This window comes from Gopherus flavomarginatus, chromosome 1 (assembly GCF_025201925.1).
Source record: "Gopherus flavomarginatus isolate rGopFla2 chromosome 1, rGopFla2.mat.asm, whole genome shotgun sequence".
Lineage (NCBI taxonomy): Eukaryota > Metazoa > Chordata > Testudines > Testudinidae > Gopherus > Gopherus flavomarginatus.
Genome location: NC_066617.1, coordinates 143,054,099 through 143,075,324, shown reverse-complemented (window position 1 = coordinate 143,075,324; position 21,226 = coordinate 143,054,099). Strand labels below are relative to the sequence as shown.

At 47.2% G+C, this 21,226-nt stretch overlaps 1 protein-coding gene across 1 annotated transcript; it reads right to left on the bottom strand.

Annotated features, from left to right (window-relative positions):
* Nucleotides 1-91: 91 nt before the first annotated feature.
* LOC127057170 (protein mono-ADP-ribosyltransferase TIPARP-like) lies at nt 92-3,895 on the bottom strand. Its single transcript, XM_050965933.1, has 6 exons — nt 3,821-3,895; nt 2,977-3,377; nt 2,298-2,472; nt 1,645-1,832; nt 1,289-1,558; nt 92-536 (listed from the first exon to the last, which is right to left on the bottom strand). The coding sequence occupies exons 1-6, from the start codon at nt 3,893-3,895 to the stop codon at nt 92-94; spliced, it is 1,554 nt and encodes a 517-aa protein (XP_050821890.1).
* Nucleotides 3,896-21,226: the final 17,331 nt, after the last annotated feature.

Here is a 21,226-nt window from a genome sequence, read left to right as displayed (position 1 = left end):
TGATCCCCATCCCCAAAGGGGGAAGTGGAGCCTGATCAGAAAAGCTGCATCAGCAATCTTTCCTAATGAGCAGCTCCTCCCCCTTGCACTATCAGCCATCCACTGCCACAGGGTCAGAGAGCATCTTGTAGCTAATCAGGAAGTAGGGGTAGCACTGGCAGTTGTCAGAGATCACATAGACTTGGGTATTGCTTTTGCTGTTGACCCAGGAATTGTAGAGCTGCCCACCAGGCACCATGGGCAGAGGGTGTCGGAAAAGTTTATGCCCAACAGCAGTCTTGCCCACCAGCACCTTGGCCAGGAACATGTAGCGTAGCCCGGCCTTGCTCGCCTGGCCGTGGCGGTGTGAATAGATGGCACTCTTGGAGAAATAGCAGCCCCTGCCGTAGATGGGGGCATGCAACCTTGAGAAGCTGGGATCAAAGTTCTTCTGGCAGATGGGCTCCAGGAAATCAGCAGCGCTCCCATAGAAGAGGTGCTTCTCCAGCTGCTGTTTCTCCTGCAGTGAACATGCATGGGACATGATGGCTTTCTGCCTGAATGAGACACAAAGGGGAAAAAGAGCAGGCTTAGATCCTGCCCAGAGGGGATGTTTGGGGAAACGTAGAGGCCTAATTCCCCCCAACCACCTCTATCTCCATTTATTCAATAGATAAAGGCCAAAAGCTTGAACGGCAAAGAGTTAGGGGATCAGTCTTCTCCTCCTCCCCCCTCAGCCCTCAAGGATCCATTCAACAATGACACACTAGTGCATCCAATGTCACTTGAGCACATTAGGATCTGCCCACCACTGCACAAATATTCACATTCAAGTGCACTATCTGTGCACCAGTGCACATGCATGCACTCTGCAAACAAACATATGCAGCCTAGTGCACTAGGAGCCATGCACCCATTCCCAAGGATGCATCCAAATATGCAAACTCCAAATTGCCAGACAAGAAGCAATCACGCTCACACTGGTGTACTAAAATCCCCACCTGAGGAAAAAAGCCTAATATTCACACCCTAGCACACTAGCTCCTTCAGTCATACTCCTGTGAGTGCACACCTTAGTGCACTAGCTCCAGGGCTCATGCTCCTAGGCTTCCAGCACTATGGGTTCTGCACCCTAAAGCACTGACATTAGGTTTTACACTTCCTGCCTGGAGCATGGTGAGCTCCACAAGTGCAGGCGCTAGCTCCAGCATTCCCCCTCTGGCATTCCTGGGCACTGGCACTGGGATTCTCACACAAACACACACATACACACACACACACAATATCCCCACAACATTTCTCTTTATACCTGGTGTATTTTTCCCAGAGATCATCATTCCGGATTCTGTAAATCCCCAGCACCAGTGTCTTTTCCTCTGAGAGAGACTGATGGAAGAGAGCACAGACTCTGTGGTACGCAACTTCTGTTGGTAGCACCTCCATCTTCAGGAAAGCCTGGCCATCTGGTGGCTTCGGGACCCAGGCAGCAGGGTAGGAGCCACAGTAGCCATCCTTCGGATTCTCCCCGAGGACGTCAGAAGTGGAAGGAACTGTTCCCTGGGGTCTTCTCGGAAGCGTCCTAGGGAGATAGTGAGATTAGAATTAATCTCCTCTGAATGCTGCTTACATTCCTTTAGGACCATGGTTGCCAGGAGAGTCACTTACATCAGATGTGGCACCATACTGAGGAGGGGGCGGTAGGAAGGCCGGCGCTGGACCAGGCGGACGTATCCCTTATCCCGGTTCCGTTGCACACGGCGCTTCAGATCCACAATGAAGAAGTGGCCCTGGCATTCAAAGGTGTAGCTGTCTTTGTCTTGCTCATAGGCAGCAAGGAGACCTTGGGAGATGGACTGAGGGGGAAAGGAAGAGAAGGTATACAGTGAGAGTGATCCAAAAAGGAAAACCAAGGACCCTCACACACTGCTCCTTAGGCTGCCAGCTTCATCAATAATTCTTTAGATATCTGGGGAAGCCAGAGGCAAAGATCTGCCAGCATCCAGCCTCTCTTCATCTTGACTAACTATGACTTTTCCCTATAGCATCCTTTAGACTTTTCAGCCTGGTTTTCCCACAGGCCATAGCTGAGAAATGTCTTTCTCTTCCTGCCGACGAAGGCTCCTTCCCCATCCTCAGTATCTCCCCTCCGGACACCTTCTCTCCTCTGTCTGTGCCCCTCAGTGTGTCTCCCCCTTTGTTGTTGTTTTTGGTTTAACTACAGTATGTAATTCCTTTGTGTACCTCAGTGAGGCATTCCTGGGGAAACGCACTGTATGATATACATGACGCAGGTTGGACTGCCGTTCCCTTTTCCTCACCTCCTCATACTTCATCCAATTGCCATTGCTCTTCCAATAGGCCGCCCACTCTGTGGGGAAGTGGGGGTTCTCCTTTGGATCAGAGGTGTTGGAAAGTCGCCGCACTTTGTCATAGGGTCCGACGAAGCAAACCAGCTTCATGGAGTGCAGGAAAATGCTCCCGACAGCACCACCTCTGTGAGCAGGACAAGGATACAGTAAACCATTATTCCTCCATTACCTCCTACCTGGAGTAGTTAGGAGCTTCCCCTGCACCCAGTGCTTCTGCCCATTTCCCTACAGCACCTCCTGCTGAGAAAGGCCAAGAAAGCAGTAGGGTGGGAGCTCCTGGCAGCCAGCACTCTGGCCTACACCATAGCTCTCAATTTGGGATCCACACCTCTAGCGCAAATTATCCTTTCTGTAACCTTAGTTCATTGAGTCTCTTTCTGATGTAAAATAATTTTCAACAAGGAAAGTGAGGGCAGTCCCACACGTGCGGAACATAAAGGACTTGGGGAGTGGAATGAATGAAAGTGGGGACATGTGCGAGGTATTCCCTATGCTGATGCTGCATCCCAGATTGGGGCAGGGACTTGAGACTCCATGAGCTCCCTATACCCAGCACTGAACCCACTGTTTTCTACAGCTCCTCCTGCTGGTAGATTCCAGGACTGGAGTTTGGCTTTCCATCACTTACTTGTCCACAAACTTAATCTGCTCTTTTCCAGTGTCGCAGTAAAGTTTCTCTAGGTGCCGCTGAGCTGACTCACTAACACTCTGCCAGGCTTTGCTGTCCCTCCACCTAATCTGCCAATGGTAGGGATAGCAGGTGTGGTGGAGGGGGCAGCTGTCCCCCTGGGTGCAGCCCCCCAGCAGGAAGCAGTCGCAGATCTTAATTTCATCTCTTGGATGAATGTGAAATCTGATCCCATTGTCACCACTCAGATACTTGGAGGCCTCCTCAGGGCTCTGGGAGCTCTCTCCCTTGGCCGTGCACCTACGTTTTTGGGGCGGGCTGTTGAGAATGGTACTTTCAGTGGCTGAAGAAGCAGATGTCTGAGGGGAGTCAGAGTGCTCTTCGTGGAAGGAATCCAACTCCTGGGAGAAAGAGTAATTTTGAAATGGAATACTGAGGCCCAGAGTAGCTCAAGGCAGGGCCTCTAGCTTGAACCCCCTACTCCTACTCTGCATGCACTGCTGCCACAATGGGGCCTCTCCTCTGATATATCCCAATAAACTACACACACAGAGTGCTCCCCAGGGACCCCAACTCCTCTTCACACCCCTAACTCCCACACACAGTGCTCTCCAGTGGAACCCGATCCCAATATACATAAAAATAACTTGGCCCGAAATCTTCAGGATGGGACACCCCTATCAGGGACTTTAACCTCTCTCTCAGCACAAACATAGCTCCCTCCCATGGGACCCCCCCAACCCTGCCCCCCAGAGATCTTTTCCTCTCCTGGGGGAATTGATTCCCAGTGTGGCACAGCCTCTGCCAGCCACTGTTCCCCATAGAGATTCCCATTGACAAACACCTGCTGGGGCTGACTGTGGGAGGCACTTATCGTCCTGAGTGGGCCTGGTAGCCCTGTGGAATTATTCTGCCCCATCCCTCTCCCTGTGGCTCAGGCTGCAGCAACCCCTCCCAAATGCCTGGCTTCTGTCTTGCTGCGTCTCTTTGAATATGAGGATCCCGCACTGTGTAGGAACAAAGGGTTTAGAACATTGGGACATGCTCTGTGCTGATTGGTGGAAATGGGGGGGTCCTCTGCTCTGATTGGTGGGTTTAAATTTAGTGTTTAATAGGTGTAAAAAGAGATAGGGGCAAAACTTGATCCTACTTTTCTTGTGATTGGGCAGGAGGGTGAAGTCCAGCTCCTATGTATATTAAAATGAAGTGTAGAGTCTAAAGAAGCATTAGACGCCTCTCTCTGTTACATATCAAAAGATTTAATACAGTCCCACGTGTATATTAATGACGGGAGGAGCATGAGCAAGCATCTCTCTTCCCCTCTGCCAAGTATTCAGTGGGCTAGTATAATCTACACGTCTCAACTACTACCATCGCCACCAAACATTAAGGAGTCTGGTAAAATACTTTTTCCCACTGGGACATATTGTCTGGGGATTGTATAGTACTCCAGACCCCTGAAGAATAACAAGGATGGGTAAAGCTAAAAGGCACAAGGGAAGGGAGCCGCGGTGGAAATGGGATTTGAGGATTATACTGTCAGTAGTTTCAGCCCCAAAAAGGTAGGTTTTGTAGAGCTAGATTATATTTCGATATAAAAATGGATGTAGGGACTTGTAAAAGGGAGGAAGGAGAAGAGTTTTACAAAAGCCAATATGAATAAAATTAAAACACAAGTAATGAGAAAAGAGAATACTTTCATTTACTTTAAACGTGTGGTTAACGTCAGATGACCAGAGAGTGAAACTGACCCAGAGCAGAAATGAAATTGACCTCATGTAGGGTCATTCTCCAAGATGAGTGAGGGGCAAAGGGTAAACAAACAACATAAAGAGGGAGGAGAGAAATACATTAATTTTTCTTACATTTCTTTCCGCATTAATAGCCTAAGGGGATAGTTATAATATAAGGAAAGAATTATTTGTATCCTGAGGCCATCCCTTTAAACAATGCATTGACTGCTAGAGCCTTATTTAACTGCTTCCTGTTTGCTTTTGTAGGCCTCAGCTTTGCTTGTTGTATAAAGTTCGAATAAAATATTCTGTAACTCTCTGCTCATTTGTGTCTTTCTATCACCTTGATGGACTAGCAACATGGGGAGAAGTTGTTTAACTGGTTCTTTTTTTCAAACCAGAGGATTCTGAAAACAGTGATGTCACAATTCAGGGTAGTGACCTCAGGGGGAATTTGTGATGGCATTGGTGCCATAAGGCAACTCAAACTCTTACTCATAGTTTCCCTGGTGCTTGGAGTTTCCAGCAAATTTTGCTGCAACTATCATTTTTATCGTGGAAATGTGAGGAAACAAATCAAAATTACTCTGACTTTATTGAGGGTTTTGTGCTTTCAAATCAGCGCATTTAAAAGAGGGGGTCATCCAAGGAGGCACATAAAGCACTCTGTGAAAACTGAGTCTGTAGATGCCAATTACCGGTCAGGAGGGCACCAGTTTGAGGTCAGGATGTCTACAGTGGGTACCATGGTGTATGGCAACACATAATATACTGCAGGGCTCTGTGATCAAGATGGTGAGTGTACTCAGGCTCAAAGAGGGATTTGAAAAGCAGTGCTTCTCAAACTGTGCTGGACACAGGCTCATTCTGTACGCATGCCACCAGCACAATGAGTTAGTTAATAGAAAATCTACCTCTCCATGTGATGCAAGCTGTGGTGGACCACTGCAGACAGTTCTTGAAAGTCTGCAAGGGTTGTTAGTAAAGGGTATGATGTCAGAACTTTTTAAGCCTGATTTTTTTTAGGCATGGACCTAATGGCACACTCTTCTGTCCTCACAACATTGACATCTGTAGTGTACCTACCCCTACAGGTATTTTGGGAACTGTTGTAGGGTGGTTACCTGCTCCTGCCCTGAGGGGTTCAAAAACAGCCCTGGGAGAGGGCTGTGGCTGGGGCAAGAAGCCTGGGCTGATTAGGGAAGGTAGGCTCAGCTGTTGCCAAGCCCCAGTCAGGCCCAGCTGGCCCCTATACGAGGCAGTGAGAGCTGAGCCCAGTCAGTCTATCTCTGCCTGTAGAGGGAGAAGGGCCTGGCTGCAAGGTGCTAAGTAAGGAACCTAGATTTAGAGCAGGGCTGGGGAAGGGCCAAAGGAGCTGGGAGCTCTGGCCTAGGAAAGCCCCAGGCTGCAGGCCTGGTAAGGCCTGTTAGGTACTGGGTTGCAGGGGCAGCCCACGGGTAGCCAGAAGCAGCAGGTCCAAACTCCTTTGCCTCTGATGAGTGACTTATACTGCAGTCTGCCCCAGGGAACGGGGGCTAGTTGGTTACTGGCAGTACCCCATGACTGAGGCAAAGAGGGGATAGTGGGTAGGGGGTTCCCCTGGGAAGGGGAGACCCAGAACTGTGGAGGTACTGCCAGGGGGCAGCACCCAGTTAAAGGGGCACCGGGGTCCTGGGAGGGACACAGGGGGGCAGAGTGAGGTAGTGGATCGCTGGCTGACAGAGGGCGCTCCTGGGTTGAAGAGCTAATTCCTGGAGATGACCAGCAGGAGGCACTGCAGGGTGAGTCCCACACCCTTACAGGGACCTTGCATCTTCACTGCTTCCCTGGTAGCAAGCCATACATAGACTCAACAAAGCCAGGTGGACAGAGGTTTAACTACATGCTGGATAATGATGGAGCATAGCTTTCGCCAGCTTAAAATGAACCGGAAAATCAGAGATTTAAAGGCCAGAAGGGGCCATTCCATCACTTAGTGTGACCTTCTTGTGCCCACCTACACATGGTGATATTGGTGTTACAATAACTGCATGCTGCAGTCTCTACAATCTCTGTGAAGGTGGGGCAATATAAGTGACCACATATGGGTTGAGGTGGCTGCATTCCTTTCTGCAAATGTCCAGCATCTAGACAAACAGACCAGGGCACCTGACACTACAAGTTCTGCATTCCAAGCACTCATGGGAGAGTCTTTATGAACAACCCCTTCTGATGGGCTCTCTTCCCCACAACCCTAACTCCTGGAGAAGAACAGCCAGTCAAGGCTGCTGAAGAAGGCAAGCAGAGCTCTCCCTCCACCTCTCAGGAGCCAGAGGAGTTTTCAGGATGGGAGGGAGCAGCTGTCACCGTACTCACAGGTAGGGATGGGGGAACAGAAAGATCTGAGCAGTACGGTTCATTGCTGGGCTGGGGCACAGGCCAACGTGGGGCTGGGGGAGCACAGAATTAATTTATTAGAATGTTGGGGTTTTTGGGAAGCTGGAAGCTAGGCACCATCAGGCAGACAGAGAACTCCTGCAGCAAGGCCAGAATCACCTTCCTGTATGAATCTGGGGGATTTGGCAGCAAGATACCATCACACACACGGGGGAGGGGAATGCAAAAATCAAGAGACCAAAAAAAAAATTTTTTTTTCAAAAATCCCATGTTTTTGGGGGCCGGGCATTATTTTTCAACTTGTGCAGTGCGCAATGCTGGCATCGGGTCACCTTCTTTCCTCTCACTGCCTGTGAAATGTGCCCAGCACAGTTTTTTAAATCAAACAGATTTTTTTTAATTTAACAGACTGTCATTTCTATAACAGGAGAGAAACCTGTTTCAAAATAACAAAAGGCAAGAATGTTTGGCCTATACGTTTTATCAGGAAAGTCTTGATTTTTTCTTTGAATTACCATCCTGTTGATAAATTGTAAAGTCAATTGATTGATCACACTTTGATTCATTATGAAATATATTCAGGTCCCCTAATAACCAATATCAGTCAGGTTTATTGCTCTAAGCCAAAAACAATATAGTGCAGGAAAAAGGTTGAATAAGATATCAGGCTCCAGGAAGCTGTCTCGTGGAGCATTGTTACACTCATCTTGCACAGACGGTGTGCTCCTCAGGTTACACATTTCAGCTAGGACTACTTATAAGATGATTTTACAAGTTACAGAACTTTTTACATGTCGCTGAAATCCAACCCATCAGTTTGTCCCAGTGCTTGTTCTGTGTCTTTTCTCATCTTTGTTTTGGATACTAGCATATTAGCACTTCAGGAACCAGTTCATGAAGATACCGTCCCCAGCAGATTGTTCCAAGACAGAGAACAAAAGTATCTTGATTTTGACAAGTTTCCTATCAGCTTATGCCAAATGCTGAGTTGTGCTATTGCAGGGAATTGTGGGATGTAGCTTAGCATGAGTGAACAGAACTCTGGGAAAAACAGGCCAGTTCAGCTCTTAGAACTTGCAGGCCTTTGTGTAATGTGATATATATTAACATAACATAAATGTGTTGGCTACCAATCCTTATTCTTAGCACTGTTGTAGCCTTAATTTCACCCTTACAGTTATATTTATGCCTATTTTTATTATTCTTGACATCCTCCTGTTTCTGTATTTATCATCATTTTCTTCCGTCTCCATTCTTCATCTGATCATTTTCAGTAACAAGCTCTACTTTTTCCAACCACAAATTAAATGCAGACCCCATAGTCCTTTAGAGACAAAGCCAGAGAGGAAGAGAAGAAGGAAATTGTTGTGGTTTTTGGTTTCCTAAGCACTAAAAAGGGGAATGTCTTTCCCTCTTCCATGGCTAAAGAGAGAGGATTGATGCAGGGCTACAGTTCAAGGTGCGGGAGTGGACAAGCTAAGCAGAGGGTGCCTATATTCCCTGTGTGACGCAGAGCCATCACTCAGATTCATTTTAACTCTCTACCATTCAGATGCCAATTAAAACAATTGCAGAATCTTGGATCAGCCACAAAGTGGAATTATAGAATCATAGACTTGTAACAATGTAGGACTGGAAGGAACCTTGACAGGTCAACTATTACATCCCCCTGCACTGTGCTTATCTTCTTTTCCTTTACATTTGTAACCGATCTCTTACCAGGAAGGATACCGTTCCGTTGGAGTCTCCGCCCATTTTAGAATGATTTGGCCAGCTGCTGGGAAAGCTCTTCCTTTATAGGCCACCCCCAGGCCTTAAAAAACAGAGCCAAATTCTTCTGCACCTGCTGAGAAAACTTTGCTGCCTATAGATTCATCTTTGAGTCATTGTCTGCTGGGACGTGGCACAATGCCTGGTACTCTGAAAAGTTTTGGATGAAGGATTCCCATCCAAAGGCCTTTTCCAGCTGAAGGTCAGATGAGAACAAACAAAAGAACATAATTTAAAATACAATTTCCTTCCCTACTATTTTAGGAAATGCTTCCTGTACAATGAGTAGGTCTTTCGCTGCTGGGTGGAGCAGGCCCTGATCTTCACTTTGAATATTTTTCTTTTCTTTTCTACAAATGTGGCTGTCTGAAAAATTCTAAGTACATGTACAAAAATTAGAATAACTCTTTAGCACTATTAAACTAGTTAGCAAACCTTTCTGTGAAGAGCTCTATTTGCTGTTTTAATTCTATATATTCATATGAAAACACACACAAAGATAGCTTGTTTATATAACATCTTTCATCCTGAAGGATCTCACTGTACTTTACAAAATACCTACCCATCCTGCTTTGCACACACACCCATCCCTCTATGCATACACACACACACACACAGAATCATGGTGAAATCCCTTCTCCTGTCACTGAAATGCAGGCATCTCTGAGACAGAACACATCTCTTTGTACAGCATCACTCCAGTTCATACTTTAGGCTAGAAAAAGATGCAGAAGACTATTTACACTGCAGGGTGAATGACAGCAGAACAGGAAGTTGGCAAGGACAATCAGAGCTAATATAGTCTTGCAAAGACAGCCATGGTAGGCTTAGGGCATGATTTTAAAACCTTCTGACTTTGTGAGTTACTGTTAATGTTTACATATCTGTTGGGTAGATGCAAAGATGATTGATTTTGTATGTAAATTTGATACTATGCACTCACAAGTAAGGATAGGCACAAATGTATGTGATATTGCACCAGTAAAATTGGAGGTCAAGTTTAATTAATTACCCAGGGTTCCAGGCTTGTACTGCATGCACTGAAGACTATGGTGCTGTGGTTTCACTGCTACTGGTACCCACACTAGCTAAATTAAAGCTAGTTCAGGTATGTCTATGTGTGCTGCAATCACACAACCTGATGCAATGTAGACATGCACACTGTTTTAGCCGATGAGCTGTGCTAACTTAGGCTGTAGTCGATAGGTATGTCTACACAGCAACTAGACTGTGGTGGCTGACCCATGCCAGCAGACCTGGGCTCACGAGATTAGGGCTGCAGGACTGTTTCACTGCTGCATAGATGTCTGGGCTTGGGCTGGAGCTTGGGCTCTAGGACCCTGCAGGATAGGAGAGTCCCAAAGCTCGGGCTGGAGCCAAGGGCATCAAGTTGTTGTGTAGTCATGCCCTGTACCTCCAAAAGGGACCACCCAAATCAAGTGAAAAGCGCCACCATGCTCAAGGAAAGGAGTTGTGTGTGCGGCTGCATGGAAGGGATGCAAGTTACGGGCAACACATGGGTTATCACTCAAGATAATTCTGCAGTGAAGACAAGCCCTCAGCGTATCTGACCCTTGTCTACCTTTTAGTTAAAGTTGTTTGCTTTCCAAACAAGAGCATCTTTTCAGTCTTTGTTCATATGAGAGAACAGGGATCAACTAGCTTGTTTGAGCGCAGCGCTGCAAACAATGAGAGACAATGATCATCTTTCCTTGGGCAACATCTCTTCTGCCTTCAGAGATTGTAGAGATATGGAGACCAGCTTAGCTGAGAATAGCTTAACTGCAAACCCACTGAAAGCAGTTAGAGATCACTGCTATCTTTCATAAGGAAACAAATGGTGAGATTGTAGCAGCTGCTCTTGTGATCAGATTAAAACAGATCCCCAAAAACTGGTACAACTATGAGAACTGGCAAGTTTTGCTCTCAGAGGGCTTCTACTACCGATTACCAACACTTCAGTTAGAGCATAGAGCCATTAGGACCTACTTTCTAACAGGTATTTCATTAGTGAATTGTCGTAAAGCTGCACTTGTTTTCTAAACAGCTGAAAGCAGCATTTTGCTGACACACAACACATCACTTTCTGTCCTGCTTTAAGAGCTTTTGTGCATGCATATCTCCAGAGCCACATTATCTACCAGACTACCTAAACCTTGATTGAATGCACTAATTTAACAAAGGTCCCACTGGCCCAGCTCTATTATTTCCACCCCCATTCACCATGGTTCACTCCCACAGCAGCAGGTGCAATGATGCATAGGTTACCTGTCATCCTACATCTCCCTGCCAGTCTCTCTCTCTCTAATAATCTGTTGTTTTCTGCAACAGGGCTGGTTTCATTTCAGTATCAGGTGATGTGACATGTATAGTGGAAAATCTGAGTCACACAGGTAATCCTTACATACATGGCTAGTCCTCTGAAGTCAATGAAACGATGCATATAAACAAGGATTTGCAAGATCTGGTTATAACTTTAATGCACTAGGGTCCCTTTAGAAATATTGATCCTAGAGAAAGGTAAAATGTTATGATTATTATTCTTGCCAGTAGCTATTTGAACATCTGCCACGATCCTCTCTGGCCTTGGAAAAGTTGCTGGTTTGGGTGCCAGGTTGGCCATGGCTGGCAAGATCTGCTCCCAGAGGGACAGCAGAGTCTCCAGGTTCTCTACATTGCGCGTGTCATCAGCAGGCACTGTCAGGATGATGTTCCAACTAGCCAGTTCAGCCCAGGGAGCAGGGTAGTGATGGACAGTGTCCTGCCAGGCAGATGTACTGATTTCCCCTAATTCAGCATTAAAAGCAAATATCATTGATTGAAAAGATTTTTCATACATAAATAAAAGGAGGATGGCTCCCCCAAACCCACCCAGTAGAATCATCCTAACTTCACAGTCCCTCTGGATTCTATCGCACCAACTGGTAGACTTCATAGAGATGTATTATAAAACATGCTGGGGACTGATTAGCTCCAAGGACACCCTCATGTATGTTGTGACCTTTTGGCTGAAGAGTGTAAACATTTTTAATATCAAGTCACTTCAAATGAGGCCAGGAAGCTCAGATACTTTGGTGCTGGATGTCACAGAGGTAGGGGGTAGACAGACCAATAAGATAGAACTGCAGGCTAGGAAGAGAACATTTTCTGCAATGAGTTTATGTGAAATTCCCTTGGTGCAACATTTATGCCTAGGATTATACTGAATCCAGCTGCAGACACAATAACATGTGACCATGGAAAATGCAGGAAAATGTGGCCAAGTCAGCAGCATGGAAATGTGACTTTTTTCTTTTGTCTTCAGTTAGGGATAGAGTCCACTTACCAAGCCTGAAAAAAGGAGCCCACATAGCCCCTTCTGTAGTGACAGGTATTTGGCCCAGTGTACATTTCTCTGGCACTAGGATGTAGATGTGGCCACCCCACAGATTAGGGAAGTCTATCTTTGCAGTTTCAATGTTAAACCTCTGTTTGACCACAGGAGGGCGCTTCAGCTCCTCTGCATCCCTGAGGTCACCGGAGTGACAGCCAATCTGCACCTGGAGGAGTTAGGGTTCAGCTAAAGGCACCAGAGAGGCAACAGATTGGAATGGTTCATCCCTGAACCCAGGGATGTAGCCAGAGGTGGGCCTGGGTGGGTCACAGCCCACCCCACTCAGCATCCAGGCCCACCCAAATCACTCCCCAATCCCATTCGCCGGAAGTAGCACCGGGGGGACAGAGTGGGGACAAGCCCCCGTTCCTGGACCCCACTCTCCAGAAGGAGTGATGGGGGCAGCGGGCCAAGCCCCTGCGCCCCGACCGCACTTCTCTAGCAGGAGGGGGGACTGCAGATGGAAAGGGTGGGGAGGGACCCCCACTTGTTCTGGGTCAGGACCCCACAAAACCATAATCCCCCTCTGAGAGGGGAGGCGGTCCCCCTATCATTGCCCACCCACCCAAAAGCCAGGGCCCACCCATTTTTCCTATCCTAGCTATGCCACTGCCCTGAACTTAATATATTTATCCAACTCCCATAAGCAACACACTCTTCTTTCAGTTGGGTTCTCATAGCTTTCCTTCTCAGATCTGAACCTTAGAGTTCAGAAAATGAGATACTAGCACCTGAATCCTCTAAGCTTAATTACCAGCTTAGATCTGATAGCGCTGCCACCACCCAAAAATATAGTGTTTAGGGGCACTCTGACCTTCCCAGCCTTCCCTGGGGACCTCAAGAACCCAGATCCCTTGGGTTCTTAAAACAAGGAGAAATAAACCATTCCCCCACCTTTCCCCCCCCCCCCCAGAATTTCCCTCCCTGGGCTATCCTGAGAGATACTGATCCAACCTCTTAAATCACCATACAGAGAAGCATCTCCCTTCCCTTCCACAAAGAGGCAAACAGATTCAAGGAAAACAAAGAGAGATTCTCTCTCTCCCCCACCCGTCCTGGTGAGTTATATCAATCCCCTGGAATAACACAAGGGAAACAAGGGGGAAAAAATCAATCAGGTTCTCTAAAAAAGAAATCTTTTAATAAAAGAAAGGAAAAAGTAAAGAATTATCTCTGTAACTTCAAGATGTAAATATCACAGGGTCCTATAGCTTACAGACACCAGAAAGAGACTTTCCCCCCACTACCAATACAAATCAAAATATTCCCAGCAACTACACACATAAAAGTTAACCAGCCAGATCCACAATTGCAAATAGAGTAAAACAATCAAAAAGCCTAAACCACCTGTTTTTACTTACTATTTGAAAAGAAACTTAGAGAGCCTGTAGTAATGTCTGGACTCTCTCAGACCCTCCGAGAGAAGAACCCACAACGGACAAAGAACACACACAAAAGCTTCCTTCCACCCAAATTTAAAAGTATCTTGTCTTCTGATTGGTCTTTTGGTCAGGTGACCAGTTCCCTGCTTGTAACCCTTTACAGGTAGAAGAGACATTAACCCTTAACAATCTGTTTATGACACACCCCCCAAATCGCAGACAGTGGGGAACCTCACTGGTGGCGATTTCTTCCTAGAACTCTAAAATAAACAGATTAATACAACACATGCACCTTTACATATACTACTAAGTATATAACTAACAGACTTGTACATTTTAAGAACACTTTTTAACTACTGGATTTTGGGAAACTTTCACGAGAGAGTGCATTGGCTACTTTGTTAGAAGATTCTGAAATGTGTTGAATTTCAAAATTAAAATTTTGGAGAGCTAAACTCCATCAAAGAAGTTTTTTGTTGTTCCCCTTGGCAGTATGAAGCCACTTTAGCGCAGCATGGTCAGTCTGTAGCTGGAGCCACCGTCCCCAAACGTATGGGCATAGCTTTTCCAGGGCGTATATAATGGAGTAGCATTCCTTTTTACTGACTGACCAGTGGCTTTCCCTCTCAGACAGTTTCTTGCTGAGAAACACGACAGGGTGGAAGTTGTGATCCGGTCCCTCTTGCATGAGAACTGCTCCTATACCATGTTCAGATGCATCGGTGGTTACTAGGAATGGTTTGTCAAAGTCCGGGGCCCTTAGCACAGGGTCCGACATGAGCGTCGCCTTAAGCTGGGTAAAGGCCTTCTGACACTCATTAGTCCACTTGACTGCATTTGGCTGGGTCTTTTTGGTCAGGTCGGTCAGTGGGGCAGCGATTTGGCTGTAGTGTGGTACAAATCGCCTGTAATACCCGGCCAAGCCTAAGAAGTATTGGACCTGTTTCTTGGACTTTGGGACAGGCCACTTTTGGATAGCATCCATCTTGGCCTGTAGGGGGTTTATTGTTCCTCGACCCACCTGGTGTCCCAGGTAAGTCACTCTGTTTTGGCCTGTTTGACACTTTTTGGCCTTAACAGTTAGTCCTGCCTGCCTGATGCGCTCAAAGACCTTTTCCAGGTGTTCTAGGTATTCGGGCCAGGAGTCAGAAAAGATGGCCACATCATAGAGGTAGGCAACTGCATATTCGCCCAGTCCTGCTAGTAGACCATCTACCAGCCTCTGGAAGGTGGCGGGTGCATTTCGCAGCCCGAAAGGAAGTACATTAAATTCATACACCCCCGCGTGGGTGATGAATGCTGATCTTTCCTTGGCAGGTTCGTCTAGCGGTACTTGCCAGTGCCCCTTGGTTAAGTCTATTGTAGATATGAATTGGGCATGTCCCAACTTCTCCAATAGCTCATCGGTGCGTGGCATTGGATAGTTGTCTGGACGAGTTACCGCATTTAGCTTACGGTAGTCCACGCAAAAGCGTATTTCCCCATCTGGCTTGGGTACCAGAACCACTGGAGATGCCCATGCACTGGTAGATGAGCGTATTATACCCATCTGTAGCATGTTCTGGATCTCCCGTTCTATAGCAGCTTGGGCATGAGGAGACACCCGGTAGGGTGGGGTTCTAAATTGGGTGAGCATTACCTGTGTCAATGGAGTGGTATGCCCGTTCAGTCCGTCCTGGGGTGGCTGAGAACAATGGGGCAAAGCTAGTGCACAGCTCCTTGATTTGTTGCCGCTGCAGACGTTCCAGGGTGGTGGAGAGGTTCACCTCTTCCACGCCACCATCAGTTTTTCCTTCGTAGTAGACACCTTCAGAACACTCAGCATCATCTCCTCCCTGGACTGTAAACTGACAAACCTGTAAGTCTCTGGAATAAAAGGGCTTGAGAGAATTAACATGGTACACTCTGGGCTTTAGGGAGGAATTGGGAAAGGCTATGAGGTAGTTAACAGCTCCCAGGCGCTCTTGGACCGTGAATGGCCCTTCCCATGATGCTTCCATCTTATGGGCCTGTTGCGCCTTCAAGACCATAACCTGGTCTCCTACCTTGAAGGAACGCTCTTTGGCAAGTCTGTCATACAAGGCCTTTTGCTCTTTTTGAGCATCCTTTAGGTTTTCTTTAGCAAGGGCTAAAGAGTGTCGGAGGGTGTTTTGTAGGTTGCTTACAAAGTCCAGAATGTTAGTCCCTGGAGAAGGCGTAAACTCCTCCCATTGCTGCTTCACCAACTGTAATGGCCCCCTAACCTCGTGGCCATACACAAGTTCAAACGGTGAAAACCCTAAACTGGGATGTGGTACAGCCCTGTAGGCAAAAAGCAACTGCTGCAACACTAGATCCCAGTCATTAGAGTGTTCATTGACAAATTTACATATCATGGCCCCCAAAGTTCCATTAAACCTTTTCACCAGGCCATTGGTTTGATGGTGGTATGGGGTGGCAACCAAGTGGTTCACCCCATGAGTTTCCCACAGTTCCTTCATGGTCCCTGCCAGGAAATTAGATCCTGAATCTGTAAGGATGTCGGAGGGCCAACCTACCCTGGCAAAAATGTCTGTTAGGGCCAGGCACACAGCTTTAGCCCTGGTGTTGCCTAGAGCTACTGCTTCTGGCCATCGGGTAGCAAAGTCCATGAAAGTTAGTACGTACCGCTGTCCTCTGGGTGTCTTTTTTGGGAAAGGACCCAGAATATCCACAGCTACTCGCTGAAATGGGACCTCAATTATGGGGAGTGGCTGGAGAGGGGCCTTGACCTGGTCTTGGGGCTTTCCCACTCTTTGGCACACCTCACAAGACCGGACATACTTGGCAACGTCCTTGCCCATCCCCTCCCAATGGAAGGACTTCCCCACCCGGTCTTTGGTTCTGTTCATCCCAGCATGGCCACTGGGATGATCATGGGCTAAGCTTAAGAGCTTTTCCCGGTACTTAGTTGGAACCACCAACTGTTTTTGCGGATGCCAGTCTTCCTGGTGTCCACCAGAAAGAGTCTCCTTGTATGAAAGTCCTTGTTCTACAACAAACCGGGATCGATTAGAAGAGCTGAGAGGCGGTGGGGTGCTCCGTGCCACCGCCCAAGCTTTTTGAAGGCTGTCATCTGCTTCCTGCTCAGTCTGGAACTGTTCCCTTGAAGCTGGAGATACTAGTTCTTCCTTAGACTGTGGACTTGGGCTTGGTCCCTCTGGAAGCGATGTAGGTGATGGGGTTGTTTCCGTTGCTGGTGAACCACTCTCCGCTGGTGCACCAGGGGGTATTTCAGGCTCTGGCTGAGCCTCTTGGCTGTGGTTGTCTGCTGCTTCTGCCAGTTCAGGCTCGCTGGTGCCCTCTGGCGTTGGGGTTGAAGATGGATTTGCAAGCACTGTCGTCAGTGCTGGCAACCGTTCTGGTGCTGGCTGCTTTTCCAGTTCCTGCTCTGGGACTGGAAGCACTGTGGCTGTTTCCATTGTTGGCATGGGATCCGGGTCCACAACCTCTGTCTGTGTCTCTTGTAACACAGACGGGGCCTCTGTGGATGGCTCAGGAACAGGAATGGGTCTGGAAGCTTGCCTGGTTTGGCTGCGGGTAACCATTCCCACTCTCTTGGCCCACTTCACCTGGTTGGCCAAGTCTTCCCCCAGTAGCATGGGGATGGAATAATTGTCATAGACTGTAAAAATCCACATTCCTGACCAGCCTTTGTACTGGACAGGTAGTTCAGCTGTAGGCAAGTCTACAGCTTGTGACATGAAGGGGTAAATTGTCACTTGGGCCTTTGGGTTGATTAATTTGGGGTCAACGAAGGATTGGTGGATAGCTGACACTTGTGCCCCCATGTCTCTCCACGCGGTAACCTTCTTTCCGCCCACTCTCAAAATTTCTCTTCACTCCAAGGGTATTTGAGAGGCATCTGGGCCTGGGGATCTTTGGTGTGATGGTGGTGTAATGAACTGCTCTCGGTTGGGGTTCTTTGGGCAGTTGGCCTTTATATGTCCCAGTTCATTACACTTATAGCATCTTCCAGCTGACTGGTCACTGGGTCGAGGTGGGTTACTGGAGACTGGTGAGGTGGAAGAATAGGGCGTCTGTGGCTTTCCTTGGGTTGTAGGTGGGGTCTTTGGGTGCCCTCCCTCGGTTGTAGGGTTTATTGTCGGTGTGCCCTCTAGGGTATTCATTCCCCTTCACAATAGCTTTTTTCTTTTCTGCCACTTCCATCCATTTGGCTCCAATCTCCCCCACCCGATTACCGTTTTGGGTTTTCCATCTAGGATGTACCTCTCTATTTCCTCAGGAATACCATCTAAGAACTGCTCCATTTGGATCAGGAGATGCAGCTAGTCCATATTGTTAACCTTTGTTCCTGATATCCACGTTTCATAATTCTTTGCAATGTGGTAGGCGTGTCGGGGGAATGACACATCTCATTTCCATTTTTGGTTTCTGAACCACTGACGGGCATGTTCAGGTGTTATCCCCATTCTGTATCTGGCCTTGGTTTGAAAAAGTTTATAATCGTTCATTTTCTCCTTAGGCATTTCAGCTGCCACCTCTGCTAAGGGTCCACTGAGCAGTCGCCTCAATTCTACCATGTACTGGTCTTCAGAGATGCTGTACCCAAGGCAGGCTCTTTCAAAATTTTCTAAGAAGGCCTCAGTGTCATCACCTGCCTTGTAGGTGGGAAATTTCTTGTGCTGTGGAACAATTATTGGCGAAGGGTTGTTAGGATTGGCTGTGTTCTGTTGCTTAGCCTTTTCTAATTCCAGGGCCTGCTGGTAGGTCTCCCTCTGGAGTTCCAGCTGTCTTTGGTGGTCTGCATCTTTGGCTGCTTGCTCTCTTTTGTAGGCTGCCTCTCTGTCTTCTTGTTCTCTTTTGTGGGCCGCCTCTCTTTCTCTTTCTCTTTCTCTCAGCTCCATCTCTTGTAGTTTTTTTTCCCATGTCTCGCCTGTGGTCTGCCTCTTTCATTTGTTCCTCTGCATCCACTTTTGTCCTGGAAGTCATGTTTTCTGCTTTCTTGTGCTGAGGCGCCCTCTGGTGTTTACTGCCTGAATTGCTGGTTCTCTGTTGGTTTCCTGGGGTTGCTTAGCAACAGAGTCCTTTTTAACTTATTAGCCTCTCCCGAAAGAGTTAAAAAGCAAAAGAAAACTCTCTTTCGTTTACAAATGTGTCCTGGCTGGAGTGTGTTGCTGACCACTTAAGGCTACTTTGTTTAACAAACGACCATCCTTAAACCTTAATAGCCCTCCCTATGCACAGCTAGAATGGAGCAAGGAAGAAAAAAAAATTTCTCTGGCTGCAGTTTAAAAAAAATAAACCCCTTCCCTCTGCTTATAACCAGCTAGCAGAGAAGCAAATTAATAATCTTACTGGCTTTTGGATTCTTATGTATCCCACTCAGCTGCCAACCATGTCATAGCTTTCCTTTTCAGATCTGAACCTTAGAGTTCAGAAAATGAGATACTAGCACCTGAATCCTCTAAGCTTAATTACCAGCTTAGATCTGATAGCGCTGCCACCACCCAAAAATATAGTGTTTAGGGGCACTCTGACTTTCCCAGCCTTCCCTGGGGACCCCAAGAACCCAGATCTCTTGGGTTCTTAAAACAAGGAGAAATAAACCATTCCCCCACCTTTCCCCCCCCCCCAGAATTTCCCTCCCTGGGCTATCCTGAGAGACACTGATCCAACCTCTTAAATCACCATACAGAGAAGCATCTCCCTTCCCTTCCACAAAGAGGCAAACAGATTCAAGGAAAACAAAGAGAGATTCTTTCTCTCCTCCACCCGTCCTGGTGAGTTATCCCAATCCCCTGGAATAACACAAGGGAAACAGGGGGAAAAAAATCAATCAGGTTCTCTAAAAAAGAAATCTTTTAATAAAAGAAAGGAAAAAGTAAAAGAATTATCTCTGTAACTTCAAGATGCAAATATTACAGGGTCCTGTAGCTTACAGACACCAGAAAGAGACTTTCCCCCCACTACCAATACAAATCAAAATATTCCCAGCAACTACACATATAAAAGTTAACCAGCCAGATCCACAATTGCAAATAGAGTAAAACAATCAAAAAGCCTAAACCACCTGTTTTTACTTACTATTTGAAAAGAAACTTAGAGAGCCTGTAGTAATGTCTGGTCTCTCTCAGACCCTCTGAGAGAAGAACCCACAACGGACAAAGAACACACACAAAAGCTTCCCTCCGCCCAAATTTAAAAGTATCTTGTCTTCTGATTGGTCTTTTGGTCAGGCGACCAGTTCCCTGCTTGTAACCCTTTACAGGTAGAAGAGACATTAACCCTTAACAATCTGTTTATGACATGGGTAGTGACAGTATTACTCAGCACAGGATCCAGTCGCTCCTTGGGATAGGCAAAGACCCTTCATTTTGGCTCAGATGAGAGCAGCATGGAGGAGTTCATAGGCAGAATTGAGCCCCAAGCACCTAAACCGAACATTCCAGCTAGATTGCCACAGAAGAAGCAGAATTCTCCTTCTCTGTGCTGATTAACAGGAGGCTTTTCCCTTTGGGAGGAGCTTGCTGAGCTGGGGAGTGCAGAAGCCAAGGAGCCCATGGAGCTGGGGAGTCTGGAAGCTCGGTTCCTTAGCAGCCCTCCAGGAGACAGGGAGGCAGGCTGACAAGCTGGCAGGAAACCAGCTAGGCTTCAGATGGAAATCTGCCTGGTTTCATCATAAGTTTAATCAAAATCAGTGTGTGTGCACCCACAGAATGTTTCAGTTTCATCAAATCAGCATCTTCTGACAGACAGGATTCAGTTGGCAAGTTTCCAGCCAGCTCTGGCAGCAGACTCATCAACTTTTTATGTTGATCACTCACTAGAGGGGAATAAGGAGCCACACTCTCGTAGTGTGAGTTACATTAAGAATTATAGAATATCAGGGTTGGAAGTGACCTCAGGAAGTCATCTAATCCAACCCCCTGCTCAAAGCAGGACTAATCCCCAGGCAGACTTTTACCTCAGATCCCTAAATGGCCCCCTCAAGGATTGAACTCACAACCTGGGGTTTAGCAGGCCAATGCTCAAACCACTGAGGTGGGGGACCCTCTACAGAAAAGGACTAAAGTAGGGTGTCCCAGAGGGGTTACAGGAGCATTGGTCCCAGAGAGAGAAAGGGAACAGAGGGGCAAGACACTGTCAGACAACCGTGCTGTCCATATCTTCCTTGTCCAGCTGCAGAATTTTATTCTAAAGTGCCCATCTTCGCACAAATTACAAAATGGGAGGGAGGGGAGAGGCCTATAGCCCCATTTTCCTGCTTTGGAAGGCAGTCTGTTGTCTGATGAACCCAGAATGCACACACATGGTCACACCTCTTCTAGGAGGAAGACTTGTCTCCTCTTCAATGTTGGTTATAGTTCTGGCGTGAAAAACAAGTCTTGTGTAAGATTATTCCAGCCCCCGCCACCTCCCAGCTCAGAAATATTTCTAGTGTGAGTAGCAGGCAAGTCACAACAGAGGCCCCAGGTCTTTCTAGGCTTAGTGCCACATTTTACCTTCATCTAGCCCTAAGCTCTCCAAGCCCCACTTCTCCCTGCGGGGAAGAGGCTGGGAAAACAAACAGCACATGACAGGTGTAGTCATGTTGCTTAACTAACGCAAGGTTCTTATTCCTGTGCTGGTCCCAA

Coding starts and splice junctions, on each gene's coding strand:
- LOC127057170 (XM_050965933.1), bottom strand. CDS start 3,895: ATGGGGCAGAATAATTCCACAGGGCTACCAGGCCCACTCAGGACGATA. Junction 3,378..3,820: donor CCCACAGTCAGCCCCAGCAG/GTGTTTGTCAAT, acceptor TCTTTCTCCCAG/GAGTTGGATTCCTTCCACGA. Junction 2,473..2,976: donor CAGATTAAGTTTGTGGACAA/GTAAGTGATGGA, acceptor TCCTGCTCACAG/AGGTGGTGCTGTCGGGAGCA.